The 17,992-nt window shown below is 48.8% G+C and overlaps 1 protein-coding gene across 2 annotated transcripts in view; it reads right to left on the bottom strand.

Moving 5' to 3' along the window:
- Fli1 (Fli-1 proto-oncogene, ETS transcription factor) overlaps window positions 1-7,411 on the bottom strand; it is a 117,258-nt gene extending 109,847 nt beyond the window's left edge. The window contains exon 1 of one of the 2 annotated variants that reach the window (XM_047518568.1): window positions 7,347-7,411. Coding sequence is in view for 1 of the 2 variants with exons in the window: in XM_047518566.1 (XP_047374522.1) it covers window positions 5,865-5,882 (18 nt within the window). In the remaining variant the exon portion in view is untranslated. Of the gene's footprint in view, window positions 1-5,864; window positions 6,252-7,346 lie in introns of those variants that run through there. The other variant, XM_047518566.1, reaches the window with a different exon arrangement.
- Between the last annotated feature and the right edge of the window lie 10,581 nt (window positions 7,412-17,992).

Below are 17,992 nucleotides of genomic sequence, written 5' to 3'. Positions count from 1 at the left end.
CTCATAGAATGCAGTCAACTAGTTTAGTCTCTGGATAAGAGTCATGCAATTGCATTAATATGGTTGGTCAGTTTATGATACCTGTGAGGCTGGTTACAGATGCCTCTAAGACCAGCTCACTTTGCTTAACAGAAAAGGATTATTTCATAGATAGACTCATTCCACCAAACTTCAAAGATATCAGCCCTACAGGTGACAGTATGGGGATCTGTAATTGCCTCAGGGAAACCACCTCAACAGAATACTGGTGAGTCCATCAGGTCAGTTGCAGAATTAAAACATGCAAAGAGTGATATCACTTAATAATCCATCCTTTTGATGAATCAATACATAAATGGGATGAACACTATAGATATAAAATCATTAAAGCAACAGAAAATGAAACAGGGTGTAGTCTTCTGCAGAGGAAGAGACACCTGCATAGCTTTGAGATTACTAAAAAGGCTAGGAGGGCTGGTTGAAGGTTTCATGAGATTGTGTTTTGTGTGTGTGTGTGTGTGTGTGTGTGTGTTTGTGTGTGTATAATGGCTAATGTCCTTTAGCCTACTCAATTTTTTACAAAACAATAAGAAAAAAGATAGATGTAGAAAGACTGTTTTAAGTGCAAGCTTCCAAAAGAATTAGAATGAGAATAGGAATTATTATCAAATTTGTATAAACATTTACTTTTTCAAATAGATGTTGCCCTATGGCAATTCATGTTATCCAAAACAAACATTTTTCTGTACCTGTATTATTCAGCTAAGAAACCAGTAGATTTTCCATTCTAACTCAAGATAGATGGTCCCTGATCTGAAAACTTCAAGCTTCAGATTTAGCAAGTCTTTAATCTGGGGATATTTTATGAAATTTGAGGTAGGATATATGCCCCATCCACTAGAAATCTCATGTAGTAGCTCATTAATATCAACATTTCCCATTTTGAGGGTGGGAATTGGATTATGATGTTTCTAGAAAGAAAAAAAGAAAAAAAGGCTTAAATCAGTCGCCTTTTTAAACCATGGTTTTAAAAAAAATGGCTTAAGTAAGCCTCCTTTTAAAACCAACATCAAGGGGCTGGGGATATGGCTCAGTTGATAGAGTGTTTGCCTTGCAAGTGCAAGGCCCTGGGTTCAAATCCCCAGCACTGTGAAAATAAATAAATAAAAATAAAACCTATGACAAGTAACTGTTCATCCCAGAGGGAGACATTGAAATCCTACATTTTATTTAATGTGATTGTTATTGAAGGCCTTCTTACTGCACAGTCTGGAAAATGGATCCATAATACATTCTAATACATCCAAATATATTTTATTTAAAATTCAAATATTCAATTATTAAGAGTTTTTTATAAAAAGGATTTGTTCTACCTGCCCATGGTGGGTAGAGGGATCTATTGATTATTTAAATAAAATACTATATTTTTGGTTGTTTTTCTGGTAATGGAGACTTTGTTTGCTTTCCAAAATAAAAGAAGGATTTATTTTGGAAAACAGTTGTGTAAATTCTATCTGAATTTGGAATTTTTTTAAATTATGAAGATAATTTGAGATTATACGAATGCACTTTTTCATTAAATAACAGAAACATCTTTAGTTCAAAGTACCAGATTCCTCATGATTTTTCTTTTAAATTTTCCCTCTGTCTCTCACATACACCCTTGCCTCTAGAATTCTATAATTCACAATAATATAACAAAAGTAAATGATATCATCATGGTATAATGGAAAGGACACTGTCCAGTGAGTTAGGAGACCTGAAATCTCACCCTTTCTCTGTAAGAAGTTAACTCTTATGAATTTGGATATTTCATTTAACACCCTGGGGTCTCAGTTTTCAGGGCTATATGCCCTGAAGTTCTAATGTTGGAAACCTATGAACTTGAATTGGAATAATAAGGGGAGTAGAAGGAAGCTTTTCAGTAGAAATTATTCACACAAAAAACAGGATTCACCATTTGGTAATTATATTTGGGGATGGGTCATAGGAACAGAGAAACTGGCCAAGTCTTGCCTAGAGTTCTCTCCAATCTAGATGATATGAAGGTTAAAAGGTGGGGGGGAGGGGAAAGGCAGCAACCCCTCCTCAAGGACAGGAGCAGGTCTGTTTCCATGCATTCCTCCTTTTGTCTGCTTCTTCCCCAGAACTCTTCCTTAAATTTCCCTGCCATGAGAGTGGCAGCCAGCCCTCCCAAGCCTGTCTGAGGCAGACTTCTCTGGTTTGCACAGCCCAGTGATGACCCCAGCCTTTCTGGCCTAATTTACTCTCCCATCATTTACTGGTTGTGTGGTGGTATGACTTTCTGAGATAAAAGATGAGAACAGATAATACCTCTGCTCAGCTGTGACTTTGTTATAGGCAATCTCCTTGACCATCCTGGCTGGTACCATTCCATCATTTTCTATGCCCCTGACCTGTTTTATGGCTCTCCAGAAGACGTATCACTTCCAGACATAAATCTTTTTCTTCCTCTATGTATTCATTACCTCCACTTGGGTGTAAATTCATAGACAATTTTGATCCACAATACCTAAAGCAAACCTTGGAACCTAAGAGTCACATCAAAAATATCTGTTGAATTAATGAAACAGTATGATTAATCCAGATCTGTGATCTAATATTCTGACCAATAGATCCCCGCAAACCATAATTCAAAGGAGAAGTTGAACTAATGTGTGTTCAGCTAAGGCACCAGATATTATTTCATCCTTGCTGTGACTTACACAAGGAGGCACTTTTGCCCCATTTTATAGATGAGAAAACTGAGACTCGTGGAGCTAAGTTCCTTGATATAAAGCACCTAGCCACTAAGTGGTAGAACTGAGACAGAACTCAGTTTTTAAACTCCAAATCTAATCTTCCTTTCCCTGCTTCCCAAATTCATTCACCATGGCTGCCTCTCTGATGGCACCATATGCATTTAAGATTCCATGGATGACATTAATTGGATTCAACTGAAGCCTAGAACTGCCTAGAACTACGAGGCAGTTTTAAAAACCAGGTCATTTCTTCAAGCAGCAAGCAGAGTCACGTGCTTTTCAACACTGATAATATCACTGTGGGGAACAGGGGTGGGGTAGGGTGTTGTTTAGTATGGCAGGTTAGCTTGACAGTGGCAAAAGAAGAGTAACAAAATTTGGTGTTCCCAATATGATGTTCAGCGCCCTCCCAGGAGATATTCTTGAAAGACAAGTGAACATAATTCCAAAGGATTTACAATAAGAGAAATGTGGTGGGAATTAATAATCCCATGGAGTTGTGCAAATTATGCACAAAATAAGGGGTTTCCATGAAGAAATTCAGACTTTCCTGGCATCCTGGACCAAATACCTCCTGAGTGTTGAGACCCACAGGCATCTTTAAGCATACACATGCCTTGTGTTTGAGGAAGAAATATGCAGGTGCATAAAGTCCCATCCCCAAATTACTCAAAGCTGATTTTCCCAGGTCACTCAAACTGTGAATCCACATGCTGGATTAGTGTCTACAAATTAGATCTGGTCTGTAGTGTTTTCAGACCTGTTAATATAGCATAGAATTTAGTGCCCATACAGGTAAGTATTCTAGTATAAGAGCAAAATATTCTAGGCATAGAAAAGCTTGGAAAGATCCTATTGCAGAGGTAATCCAGTTCCACTGTTTTGTTTTTACAACTCTTATGAAGCTCAAAGAGGTTTAACAGATTGTGCATAAGACCAGAAATTGGTTGACTTCTCTCCCAGATCACTCTTCTCCAAGCACAGTACTGAATCATTGTTGGAGGGGCATCTAGAAACCCAAAGATCCAAAGGTCACATGTGAACAGGAACCTGTGGCTTCCACATTACCAAAATATCAGACTATACACTAAGAACTCAATCCTTCTGAACCTTGGGGACTGAAGATAGCTGGAAAAGTCATTGCTATGTGGGTTACTCTGTAGCCAGGTAAACTGGGTAAGAGATAAGAGTGGTCATGGAGAGGGTTTGGCATGGCTCAGGAGACTCCCCCACCTATCCTAAAAGAGACCTTCACGCCCATCTTTGGCATGAAATGCCAGGTTCCTGGTCTAGGGCAGTTCTTACTGCCAGCCATGCCAATCCCTATGTGTGTATCTAAAGAGGTTAGCACATCCTGGGTACACAGACCACAGCTTCCTCCCTCTGCTCATGGCCTGTGCTTAGAGTTTTGAGCACTGTGAAGATATTGCTTCACTTCTCCTTAGGGTGTCCACATCAAGACTCTGGAGCCATCTTATACTCTTCTGTATCAGAGGAGGGTTGTGGAGGTAAGTGGTTAAGTGTTTTGATTGACGGGGTGAGGGGAGGTCTAGAATGAAACATCTCATTACAGAATTCAGGGATTCTGACACTTGCATGCAAACACCAAAAGGAAACAGAGAAACAGGCATATAAATGACCCAGTGACCCAGGCTCCCAGCTCTCTAAAGCAATCTCTCTTACCCACTCATTTTTAGTTTGAGGAACCCAGAGACTCTTTAAGGATTCCGTTTAACCCATTACAATCAGTTATCTCATCTACAGATTTTCACGTTCCTTTGGTCGGTTGGTATCTTTTACCTAAGTCAGCATATTTCAAACTTTCAGAAAAAAAACCTAGAAAAATTAAACCACGACGACCCCACCCAGATGATAAAAATCTCTTGAATTCTCTAAACCCAACATCTTAGCCTCCTCTCACTCAGCCCTGAGCAGAGTTTGATTCCTTTGGCGGGCTCTGCCAGTCCCCACCTCACCAGCCTAATAGTTTTTCCAGACAAACGCCTGCAGCCTCGAAGCTAACTTCTGGTTCCATTCATTTTCCTAGGTCCTCTAAGGCCAGTCACGTTAGGGGGTGTCCCTCCTCTGCTCCTGGACCCACTTCCCCCTTTCGGAGGGAGCAAGCGGTGAACCCTCCTAAAGTCTGACACTGCACCCAAACCCTCACCGGTTCCTCAGGGCTGCACTTTGCAACCTAGACCCAGGCGTGGCGGCGCTGATGAGGTTGGGATTGACAAGGTAGGCGCCAGGATCGCAGGCTCAGAACCGGCCACCACGGCAGGGGGATGTCTCTGAAGGGCGCTGGACTCTCGCAGAGAAGACAGCTCCCGGAACCCGTCCCCCGAAACTGACGCATGCCGGGGCGCGAAGGACTAAGGCGCTGGGTACAGAGGAGCTGAACGGACGGAGTTGGAGATAGAGATTCCTTGCCGAAGAAGCGGCGAGGCCGGACCGTTAGTCCGGGAGAGCCGGCTCTGCTGAGGGTTGAGAACTGGGCAACAAGTAGCAAGAGGGAAGGGAAACCAGCCTACGCTGACATGTAAACAGGGGCTTCCATCTGGAAGAGCCCGCTCAGGCAGACCCTCAGACACACTCCCTTGCACCCATACCCGCCTGATACTAATCCATTTAGTCTCTCCAGGGCCCATCAGGCAGGGACCCAAGCCCAAGATCGCTGCTGCCACTGCCCCTGCCCCCGCCGCTTTCGGCCTCTGGCGAGAGGAAGCTGGCCGCCAGAACCCTGCGCGGCAGCCCGGGCGCCCTAGTTGCCGGGTGGAAATGGTAGACCAGGTCTCCTGCCCCTGACTCTGATTCGCGCCCAGGGTCTCCAGCTTTTAAGTCCCCAGTTCCTGCAGACCCGCTGGCAGCGTGGCAGGAGGGGGCCGGGCTCCCCTTTAGAAGAGGGGATGTGGGGGAGATCGCCCTCAGTGGGGAGCCTGACCGGCCTCCCCGAAAGTGGGACTGGCCATCTGAGTAGTGGAGGAGACCGCGCGAAGCGGGGGCGCGGAAGGAAGGGAGAGAGGCCACGTCTTCCGGGACCCCGGCGCCCGGCGCCCAGCCTGCTTGCCGCCCCGCCGCCCTGCTGGGCCCCGCCGCCCGGCGCCCCACTGCCCCGCCGCTTACCTTAATAGTCCCGTCCATTTGGCCAAGTCTGCAGCCGAGCCCCCCAATATTCCACACATTGACCCGGTTACAGCCTGACCTCGTAGCCCCTTCAGATTAGCCCGGCGCGGCCTCCCTGGCGCCCTGGGCCCTCCCTGAGTGCCCCCTGTGAGCGCCCTGCCCTCGCTCCCCTGTGCACGTTTGTTGTTGTAGCGGAGCGAAAAAGAGACAGTTAACCGGATGAAACTTTTTTTCAGCTAATTTTGGGAAGTGACTTCACTTTGCGAACGGGGAGGAAGTCCTATCTCTCTCTCTCTCTCTCTCTCTCTCTCTCTCTCTCTCTCTCTCTCGCCTCGCGCTCTCCTCTCTCTTCTCTCCCCTTTGCTCTGCCTTGTCTTCCCTCCCCCACACCCCCTCTTCCTCTCTTCGGCTAGTCCTGCTTTTCGCATCACACACTATATAAATATACGCGGAGATGCCCAGATCATGCATGCACTACGCACACAGGATACTTGCTCCTGGGAGATAAGAGCTAGCTGGGAACAATGACGGGGTCCACGCCCAGCGTCCGCGCCCTGATTCCCGCAGTCTGCAACCAGCCCCCATCACCTTCCCCCAAAATCCAAAACCAAACGCCTTTGGCTTCTTTCCTTTTTCCGGGGCCTTTGGCCAAAGGTGGCCCTCCTGACTCATTCACTTTCCGTTTCTTCCCACAGATAGGTTCATTAATGCTTTTTCCAGCCGGAGTCAAACTTTTTGGGAGTGGGAGGACGGCCGGAGAGTTTACTAGGGCAGACATAACCTGGTGTCTACTGACGAGAAGATTCGGACGCAGACCGAGGCAAACCAACCATTGGAAAGTGCATCCAATGAGAATTTTCCCATTCGGGCCCTCTGATGCTGAGATGAGGCAGACTCCCGCAGCGGCTCACCCACTTATCCACGCGGATTCGGGGCGGTTTCAAGCTGACCTGAACCGTCAGGGGCGCAACTGGATTCCGGGTGCATTGTTAGGAAAGGGGCGCCCTCCCGGCGGCGCGCCTGGACTCTCGGCTCCCAGCGTCCGAGAAGGACTGGGACCTGCGGTACCTTAGTCAAGCTACCCAGGTCTTCTTGGGTTAAACTCTTCGCGCTTAACCGAACCCGACAGCCCAAGCCTTGGCACCCAAGCCAGAGTCATTCTTGCATTTCTGCCCTGTGCGCCCAAGAAACTGACACTACAGCGGACGTACACTCCACGTTGGTCTGCAGGTCCCGGGAGCGCAGCACGCAACAGCGCCACATAGACCCAGACCCCGGAGTGAGACAAGGGGGCCCGCGCTCCAGACTGTCAGCCCCATCCAGCCGGGAGACCAGCCTCTCCTCGGCCCACTTGTCCAGCCAGGCTCACCCAGAGACCTCCCGGTTCCCCAGCTGGGCCGCTCCGCGCTCTAGGTGGGGCGGCCTCAGTAGTCTGGGCGTTCTCGGCCTGACTCCCTCTCCCCAATCTCCAAAACAGGTTACCTTGTCCACGCTCTGCAGACCACGCTTGTGACTGTCTCACTTTTATTTGAGTCCGCCCGGGGAAAGAGGAAAAAAAAAATCCAGAGAAGATCCGAGTGAAACGGAAAGAAAAAAAATTTCAAAAGGGTGTCCACAGCGGAGAAAAAGGTGACATTAATTCTTTATTTCTTCAGGAGCAATTGAGCCTGAGAGCTCGCTCGCCCGCCTCCCTCCCTCCCCCCTCCCCCTCTCGAAATTAGTCTCATCAATTCAGCTCCAATTTTGGGTTCGAATACAGACACGGGTCTGAACGTGACCAGACCTGGAGTGGCGGGTGCAGCCTGCCAGCAATTGAGATTCGGTGTGCTTGGGGGGGTGGGGTGGGGTGGTTGGTGGGATGGGGGCCGGGCCGACTCCCCACCCCCGTCTGCTTCTCCATCCAGGGGTCTGCTCCGGGGCTCCCCTGGGACCGCCACATCTGGTTACCGCTAGCGGGGTCAGTCTCCCCCTTTGCCTGGGGCCACCAGTTCTGGAGTTCAATTAAAAGAAATCAGGCTTAACCCTTTCCTCCCCGCCGCCCGGCTGCCCGCCCTCTCGCTCTTCCCTTCAGCGTTTCCACATGCTTTCCAGAAAGGAAAGAGGTTAAAGGGAAAGGAAGAATGAATTACATCCTTTCAAACCCCAAATTGTTTCCTTTTCAGCCCAGACTTCACCGACCTTCAAACGACAACAGGGCTTTCAGGAGGGTGCGGGGAGACAGTTTCCCACCCGGACCTCACCAGAAACCCGCGCACCCCCGCCACATTGCTCCTCTTTTAGCTAGAAAGGACTCCAACTTCACCACCAAGAGGCCCCCTTCCTGATGCTGGGCAATCACAGAGGCCGTTAATGGCCACCCCACACGTGGCGGCTTGCCCCCCGCCCTCCCCAACACACACACTCCTCCTCAAGGCACTCTGTGGCAAACACAATCGCTAGGTTTTTCTTTCCAACTCCTGTTGGTCTGGCCATTGACAGTCCTGTTCACTGTAGTGATCAGTAGTCACTCCAACAGTACACCCCACAACTCCATTTAGCACCAGTTGCTTCTCCCGTTGGAAGCTTTTGATATCAAAGAAGATTAAAATGAAGACTTGGTCCTCCCCTCTGAGCTGTAGAACACAATAACATTTTCTGCTTCTGCCTATAAACCCAAAGCTCTGGCAATTTCACAATGTTGGAAGTGGGGTGTGGAGCCTGGCATAGACATCAACCTATGCATAGACATAGGCATCCCTGCTTTGTGACTCCCAGATTGGCACTAGTGCAGCTGCCTTTTGCTGTTTACTAGCCCCTCCATGTGAAGCTACTGCCCATTCAGAGGGTCTTTTTCCAGAAAGACCCCCGCCAATTCTGAGCAGATTTCTAAGGGAATATCAGATTCCTTCCATCCTGTGCTGACGTGCTGGTGGGCAAGTTTGCCTCACTTATGTAACTCTGGGCTTGATGCTCCACTCCACTGCTGCTCCTTCTTTTTTAAATCCTGAAGAGGGGGGGAAGCCCTAACCAAACACAACAGTAAACAAGTCTGCCCTGTTTAATGTGGTTACCACCAGACATCTGGAAAGATGGTTTGATCCTGGCAGCGCACATTGTTTTCACGAACAGCCAAAGAGCATATTTTGAATGTTTGCATTGAAACAAATTGATAGAGAGCCTGCGGTGAGGCCCACTACAAATAAAAACTATCTTGTGTTTTGGGGGTGGGGTGGGGCTTTCTGCTACTCTGGCCTCTCCCTTCCCTTCTCTCTTCTCATCCTCTTCCCTCTCTCCATCCCTCTTTTTCTCCTCTTCCTTCTCACCCTTGTCTACCAGCCTAGTTTAGGAATGGTCACCCCTGCCCACACTCTTGTGCACACCCTCTTTCCTGGCTCACCAGGGACTGTTTGGCCTCACTCTTTCCCAGACTGGGCAGGGCTGGTGACCAGGATCTGGTATGGGTACCATCAGTGCCCATTCCGCCAGCCCATTCCTGGCTTTCAAGTCAGGTAAAGCTCACAGCCAAGAAAACTAAGGTCAAGCATTTTTTTTTTTTTTAACAAGGTACCAACTGGAACCCCCCCCCCCCCAAAAAAAAGCCCACCACATAGAAAGAGTGCACATTTGGGCAAATATTTAGGAAATAGTTGGATTTGGATCATTTTCATTGAAACGTCGGTAAGACCACTTGCCTCGCACCATTCGCACTTGACAATATTTTCAAAGATACGGAAGTCCTGCTTCCCCCGGGAGGGGAACGGCAGGGCGAAACGTGTCTTGGCTCGCTCAATGTCAGCCCTTTTGACCGGGTCAAGACTTTCCAGACGCAGGCTTCCCGGGCTCCTTCGGTTCCAGTCTGGGTTGGGGGAGGGAGGACGTGACAACCAATGGCTGGTCCCTGGGGTGCCTCCGGACTCGGGGGACAGTTCAGTCACTTGAAACGCCAAAAAAAAGTCCAGGCCTGGCAGAGCGTCTCGGGCGGCTCCCTCCTTCTCGGTCCTCTGTCTTCCCCCACCCGGCTGGTCCAGAGCGGCCGCAGCGGGTATCCGAGCTGGCAAAGCGGGAGGCGAGGGAGGGAGAAGCGGGGCGAGCCAGGGGTGGGGGGGAAGGGTGGGGGGGAGGGGTGGGCGGGCGAGCGCCAAAACTCCAGACTGCACAACTGCAGCTTCAAGTGTCTGGCCTCTCGCTCGAGGCCATAATTAATTTGAGATTTATTTTTATTGGAGAACTCGAGTCTCGTCTGACCTTAGCCAAACAAGGCAGCTCGAGCCGCCCCTGGATGCGCTTGAATGCCGGGGAATATTTCTGCAGGAAGGCTCTGCAGGCGCGCCTGCTTTGAATTTGTTTCTCAGACTTCATCTACTCACAGATTGAACGAAGATTTAAAGCCTCTGCTCACCCTGCCTGCTCCCCACGCTCGTTCTTGCCTTAGCGCCGAGCGGGTTCAAAATGCTACGTGGGAGGCCGCAGCGGCTGAAGGGCCTCGGGCTGGCAGGCCCAGGAGGGGGAGGGAGGGTCTTTGCGCCCCGGACCCCAGACGCTCCGGGGCTGGGCCCCCAGACCACGCGGCGTCGATGAAGAAACCTCAGGGGAGTCCGAGATTGACCAGAGAGCGCAGGCTGACAAGAGGTGGAGACCAGCCAGGTGTCAGGACCCTCACCCAGTGGTGGCGCCGAGATGCGGACGTGGGAGGTGGGGGGTGGGTTCAGTTTCTCCAATCTCCATCAGTCCCCTCCTCCCAGTCAGTCGTCCCAAACACTGTTCATTCCAAGACCAGTGTCCTTGAAATGCTGCTTCGGGACCTGCGGGCGCTGCGGCTTCGAACTTGGGGCTAGCAGCCTTCCTTCATCTGGGGGTAGGGGGCAGAGGAAGGCATCTCCTCCAGATGCTACGCTGGCAGAATCCATAGGCTGATAGGTGGAGGAGTGAGAGCAAGGAGTCTAGGAGATGAGCAAAGAAGGAAAGAGTGGGACCCTACCAGTCTGGCGTGGCACTGGAGAGGAGCTCTCAGAGCTGTGCTCCACAGGCTGGAAGAAAGGCGTGCTTTGCTTACTGCTGCTGTCACAGACACTTGTTAGGGTTATCCGACTAGGTATCCTGGTTCCTCTTCCTGTCACCCTAGGAATGCTGTGATGGAATGTTCTGGTTGCATGACCGGGCTACCTGGGTTTGAATTCTACCCATATACTTAATGGCTCTGTGACCTTGAACAAGTTTCTTCTCTGTGCCAGGGTCCTTATCTATATACAAGGGTTTTGTAATTGGACCCATCCTAAAGGGCTTCTGTAAAGATGAAATAAGTTATCTAGAACTTGCCTGGCAGCACAGCTTTACCCTTATTGTCTCTGTTTTGGCTTTGCCCCTTACAAGCTCTGTCACCTCTCAGTGCCTTCTCATGGGCAAAATAGGAGACCACCTGTTAGGCTCCTTATTTTAAAAAAAGTTGGTACAAATACAATGTTTAGAATCCTGCCTGGCAGGGATAAGGGTATGTGAGAGGTAGGGATCAATATTATCACTGCTGAGTGTCCCGGTCTTCAGTTCCTCTCTCATTTTTCCTCAGTCCTTCCAGTCCCATTCCCACCTTAAGCTCTTCCCCTGCGTCTACCCTTGAGTGCTCTGGTGCCCTGAAGGGCCCAGGTCATCTCCCAGATTGCTGCCCTAGTGGAGTGGGCACCCTTGACCCTCAGGGGCCCCAGCCCCGCTCCAGACTCCTGGGCCCCAGGTGCCTGGGCCCGCTGTGTTTGTCAACAACCTCTGAGACGGATATTGGACTGGGAACTGCAGGAGCTTGGCAGCCGTGGACTGTTTGTACCCCTCTGGCAAATGGTCGGTGGAGGGAACCGGCGGAACAGACCCAAGATTGTCCCTGCCACGCAGACCTTTCAGCGTCATCAATGCGCCCCTTTGTGCAACAATACAAACTTTGTGGCTGCTGAAAAATCTATTTTTCCCCCTTGAAAGGAGCTCCTGCGGCGAGCTGCTTTTCTGGCGGCCCACGTCTCCCAGACTGCGGCCCCTACCCCCCAAGGTTGGTCTGCTCAGTTCTCCTGTTCCCCTGAACCAGTTCGCTTTCTCCCTGACCCTTAACCTGGGTCAGGCTCCTGGACTTCCGCTTGCCCCTGTGGGGTTCGTCTTCCCTGAGATGCTGGGTCGAGGGCGTGTGTGGAAGGGAGGCTACAACTCCATATCCCCAGGCCATTTATAACCCCAGGGAAGAGTTTGAAGCTATAGCTCCTTGGGCTGGGTTCTAGTTGGGAGTGGTGGGGGTAGGAGGGACTGCAGCATCCTGAACATCATAGGAAAATCCAAGACAGTGAACTTTGTATGTTTTAGTCCAATCTTAAGAGTGTGCTCAAGTACCTACAGGGAGCCATTCATCCATCCCTCCATTCACTCGCTAATCGTTGATACAGGGACTCGTTTATTTTTCTTTCTTTCTTTCATTCATTCATTCATTCATTCATTCGCTCCATCATCATTGATTAAATACCCTTTCCCTTCCAAGTCTCCAGGATCCCGCTTTCCCGAAGTGACCGAAAGTAAGACTCCTTCACACCTCAGGTGGGGAGCGAAGATTTTCACATATTTCTACAAGTTTCCCCTTTAGAGAGATCTGGGGAGGGTTGGACACATAATTGACTCCCTGGGTAAGACCTAAGAGTCCTTACCCTAACCAGGTGCTAGTAAACAAGCCCATGCACAACGGTAGCTCAAGGGGACTCAAGGGAGCTCAGCTGAGTGGCGCGCGGGTGATGGTGGGGCACTAGGGGGCGAGGCTTCAAGATCAAGGGCGGGGCAGGGAGCTGAAGGAGATCTGGGTACGTTTGCAGCACCTGTCTTTTCTCCTCCCGTCTAAGGCAAGCTCAGGTATTCCGGGGCTCTGGGGTCCTACCCAGAAGGGGTAAAGTCGCGATCCAGCTGGGTGAGGACCTTGCAGCCCTAAAGACGTTGCCACTGTCCCTACTCTGGGCAGGGCCGCCCGGTGCGCACTCTCCTCCCAGCTTAGTCAGTGGGTTTTCATTAAACGTGTAACCCAGATGTCCCAGCTTCGGTTTGTTTACATTCTTGGGAACTGTTGTGGAAAGTTAGGAAAAAAAATCCTTCGATGTGCTGTCAAATATAGCAATCAGCGCTTTCGGGGTGGGAGCTGGCCAAGGAAGGTGGGCTTCCCGGCTGAGCCATTGTTCAAACCATTGGAAATGCTTTGCACCCGCCCACTTGCACACACGCCCACCTGGACACATACACTCACACCGGCGCGCACTCACACATATATTTTCACATCTGCACACTTGTCCTCCATACAAACATGTACACACCCTTAATATGGAGAACTTGCTGTGCACCAAGTGTGCAGAGCACACATCCTTTGGGACCTGATGCAGATGTGTGTCCAGGTCTTTCAGCACAGTCTTCACTAGGCTCACCCTATTCCCAGTCTCCCAAACAGGAATTGCCAAGTCTTATCCTTGAACCGAGTCCCTAGGGCATCCCTCGCTCTCTTTTTCCTGGGAAAAGGCTGAATGTACCATAGGCCTAGGGTGAGGGGTGGAGGAGAGTTGGGGGATCATTACCTGTTTAAAGATGCTGTCATGTCTTACCTTGACGTAAGACGATGTGTCAGGTACTGTCTGAAACATCCTGCGTTGGTGAAGTAGGGTTGGGAAGCGCAAGAACCAACCTGGGTGGGAGAAATGTTAGTCAGAGAGTGGAGCAAGGGATCAAGCTTATGCAAGCCAAAGACTTTGGGAGTTGGAAGGCTCAGGTTCACCTGATCCAAGCAGGGAGGGTCCCAGCAAACTCCCTGTGCTTCTGCAGAATGGCTTTGACTTCGGGAGAGGGGTATCCTGAGAACCGAGAGTGAGCTCACACCTCTGGGTCTCTTTCCTACTGTCCCCTACTGCAATCAGAGACACCAACCTTTCCCAGGGCTTGTGTGTTTTTTCACCTGGGGTCATTGAGGTTTGTCCTGACTAAAGGAGAGAAAGTAGCCAGGACAGAGGTAAGTTTCACCTTCCATGCAGCCTGAGGCCCCAGGGAGCAAATAATTACAGAGATGCCTATACTTGTGCCCTCCCAGGGCACAGGCTAACTGCTCCACTCTTCCTTTCTGGTGGATGGATCAGTTAGAAAGGAAGACTGGCTCAAGGTTCAGAGGTCTGTGGAGACCCTTTCCCAGGAACCAACCCTCCTTCTTCTGAAAGAAAACAGGCTTGTGGGTAGAGACAATGACAGTGAATATCCCGTCCCCATTTTTAGTGGCAAAGGACGTGGGTGTTTTAGTCTTAATATTTGGACTGGAGGGAGAAAAAAACCACCCTAGGATGCCAAGCGCCTCAGCATGAGTGGATCTGTCCCTGCCTTAGCCAAGTCTGACGGCTCTGTTTCTTCCTTCTTTTTAGCCATCTTTAACGTGGCAGCGCACAGCTTCTCCGGCAGCCAATGTGTTTCTGATAAAGCACTTTTCTCCCTGCTAACAAATTCCAGCCTTTTTTTTTTTTTTTTTCGGGCTTCTGAAGCCACAACAGACATGCACAAGTTCAGGGACAAAGTCCGTTTCTCCAGCTAATAGATTTCCTTCACTGCTTCCACATTCCCAGGCCCTTTCTCAGAGTCTCCCCCATTTTCTTTGCAAGAAAAAAAAAAAAAAAAAAAAACGACGAAACCAGTAGAGCCCCAGAAAGCCCCTCATTTTCCAACTACAACCAGTGCAGGCAGTCAGGCGGAGAGAGGTGCCCTGACCCCTGCCTCATCCATCGCCGAGGGAGGGAGTATCAGAGGAAAAGGAACACTCACCTTAGACACCCTTTCCTGCTAAGCCAGCAGGAGCGCAACTTCTGCAGCTCCAGGGTGTTCTTGTCCGTGCTTATTGTCTCTGCCCAGAGTTCCCCAAACCTTGGCAGTGCAGAATTAAACCTGCTGGCTGCCTTTCTTTCTAGCACATGCAGATAGGCAGTCTTAGCTCTTGGCACATCGTGAGGGGCTGCAGGAACTGCGGGAAAGCCACAGCTTTCCTCTTCGTTGCCTCCCACTGGCTCTCTAGGACCCACTCCCTCTTCCTCTCTCTTTTCCCCTCTTGTAATTTGATTTCCGTTTTCTTATCAATATTTCAACTACTGTCTGATGAATTGTTCTAATAGGACAGCCACCCATCTGCCCCCAGCCGCTTTTCCAGAAACCCCCCTAAGTGACTAGGAAACTTCAAGGAATGCTAGAAACCACACACATATCACACATATAAAGACATGCAGCTTTGTGAAGCCAAACAGAGACATGAGACCCAAGCTTTTTTCAAATCGATTCTTTATTTTCTGAAGTTTTCAAATTATTGCTATGCAAATGATCATTCCTCAGACTTAGATGATATTAGTGAAGTCTACATTCACTTTTCAAGCACCTATGTTTTCCTACCTAAAGTTTGTTCTTTTCTCTTATTTGATTTTGATCCCCCCAAGAATATACCTCCTTTTGATCCACATTTTAAAAGGCAGCATCTAGATGAACAAAGTGGATTGTAAATATCATAGGAATACCTTTAATAATGGAGTTTTGATTTTTTAAAAAAGTTTTTTAAAGCATTCTTGCTAAGGTGTTGTTTTGGGGTCCTCTCATTTGTCTTTTCTGGAGATTTAAAATGTTGCCCATTTCTTCACTTTCCCTTGTAGACCCAGTTTTGAATGAGACTCACACTTTGGAGTTCACAGCTCACACCTCCCTTTTGGTTGACAAGTCTCTGGGTCATCCACACAACACACCCACAATTGCTATTGAGTTACTTCTGTGTTTTCCAGTGGGCAGTTTTCACACTCTTGCATTCTCCCCTCTGGGTCTCTTGTGACAAGGAATTGCTCACGAGGTTTCTGCCTGAAACACCCTCAGGGACCAGAGTAGTAGGTCTTAGAAGGTTTAAGTTAACTCCAGTTAATTGGAGGGGAAGAGGCAGAGGTGACAGAGCAGAGATGGGGGTGTGTCAGCTTTTAAAAATAAACCCAACAACCTTATGCACCCCCATGCTTTTTCCTCCTCTTTCCTCGTTGGGTACCCATATCCCTGACTGCTTTGGTTCTGGACCCTTCAAGAAAAATTGGTTTCCTTCCTACCCTCCACCTCCCCCCACCCCTTCCCTAACTGGTTTTGGAAAATTCTGACCAAAAGGCAATTGCTAGGATTCCATTTCAGGAGAAAGCACACTTATCACCCAGATCTGCCCACGTGGGGGGTACAAGGACTGGCGGCAGGGTTATTCATTATTTCCTTCTCAACAATATCCCGATTTTTCTCTCCTGTCCCTCCCCCAAACCTCCACATATTGAAACATTTTGCTGCTTAATAAGAGCAGCCAGGAGAGCTATGAGGTGAAAGGCCAGCCTGGGACCGTGACTGGGGCTGCCTGGGCTCAGCACTGCCGGCCAGGCAGCCCCTGCCCTGCACATTCCTGAACATTGCTTAGGAAAACAAGACAGGGCTTAGGGAGGGGAAGGAGCAGAAGGACAGGAGCCATTGCCCCCAGAATTTTGTTCTTGGGATTCCTGGGGAGATGTCTTCCCTCCCAAAGGAACAAACACACTCTTCCAAACAATAGCAAATAAAACAGTAAGTGCTTCCATACCAGATAATACATCTACACTGATGCTATGCCTTCTAGAGATAGGTTTTCTGTAGGTTGATAGATAGGTTGGAGATTTGAAAATGAGGGCTTCCACTATAATAGAAAAAGTGAGAACTAAACAAATCGCCTAATACTTCATCATCCTTGGTTTCTACTTCCTTCCTTCCTTCTTCCCTCAGTCCCTCTTCTTCTCCCTCTGTTGTTCTTCCCTCCTACCTTCCTTAAAGAGGATTTCTAAAGGACCTCCCTCTAGTTTCCCTCTTCCTTTTTCCGTTTTCACAATTGCTATGATATCTTTATTTGTAGATGCATCTCTTTAACGTCTGTCTCCCCTGGTTAGCTTGTAAGCTCCCGAAGGCAAGTGCACAGAGTTTGTTTTGTTTATGACTGGATGGATACCCAGAGTCCAAACTGATATTAGCAGACAGAGAAGTGGAACAGTTATTTAACTACTCTACTCCTTTCTGATCAAATAACTAAAGAAGAATATAAAATAAAACAAATCATCACACTGAGGTTAAGGAAATACCGACAGGAGCATTTCACCTGATACTGATTCATTTTCTATTGCAGTCAGCACTCAGTGTGTTTCATTTGTGCACAGGTGGTTTCCCCGGGTAGCCTGAGATCAACCTCACTCCCAAGTGCCCTGAGTGTGATCAGCTGATGGAGGTAGCCCATTGTCTTAGGTTCTGTACCAACTCTTTCTCTCTGTGTGTATGTGTCTTCTTTCCTACGACTCCCTGTGATTTCATTCCAACAGGTAGATAAATGCCGAAAGTCTTGGTAGTCCTGGAAAAATAGATGAACTGAGAACTAACCTGGAGTCCCTTTCAGATCATGTTCCAGAAATGGACAATTACCTGGATGACTGCTTTGAGTATGTGTGTGCATGTGTGTACACATTTGCATGTATGCATGTGAATAGTGGTTGTAACATGCTTACTGGGAGCTCCAACTACCCAGTCCAAGCTTAGGCTGGGTGGAGTAGGACACAGGCTATCTCATTCTGAGGAGGTTATGGCCAACTCCCTTTGTCACCTGGAATCTTCAATTCACCAGAAGAAAATTGCTAAAATTGGTAACAGCTGCCATAAGGCAGGAGCAAACTCGAGGAGGGGTGAGCTGAGAGAACTCATTAAAGACAACTTATCCCTCCAACCCCTTTCAAAAGGAGAGTGGGAGGTCAAGTTCCTAGTCTGCAGTTATGTTCCCTGACTAGCCTCTTCCAAGTTACTTCCCTGGGCCACAAATTTGCAGTTGGGAGCCTGGGTAGCAGGAAACCCTGTTGTGGAGATCAGAAGAGCAGGAGATTTAAGTTTAGAGGAGCAGAAGAAGATACCTGGGTGGTATTCCCCTGGGTCATCCTGGGGTTCTATGATTCTGATTGAGACAAATTAGGACTTGGCTTCCTTGGCTTCTGGCAGATGAGGGGGCTACAGTTAGATCATTATGAGAGACCTTCCACTTTTAACATGCTGTGATTCTATGGGATTATTTGGCCTGAGAAAGAATGTGATTGAAAGGCAAATCAGTG

The sequence above is a fragment of the Sciurus carolinensis genome, chromosome 11 (genome assembly GCF_902686445.1).
Source record: "Sciurus carolinensis chromosome 11, mSciCar1.2, whole genome shotgun sequence".
Taxonomy (NCBI): domain Eukaryota; kingdom Metazoa; phylum Chordata; class Mammalia; order Rodentia; family Sciuridae; genus Sciurus; species Sciurus carolinensis.
This window is presented reverse-complemented; position numbering and strand designations above follow the sequence as displayed.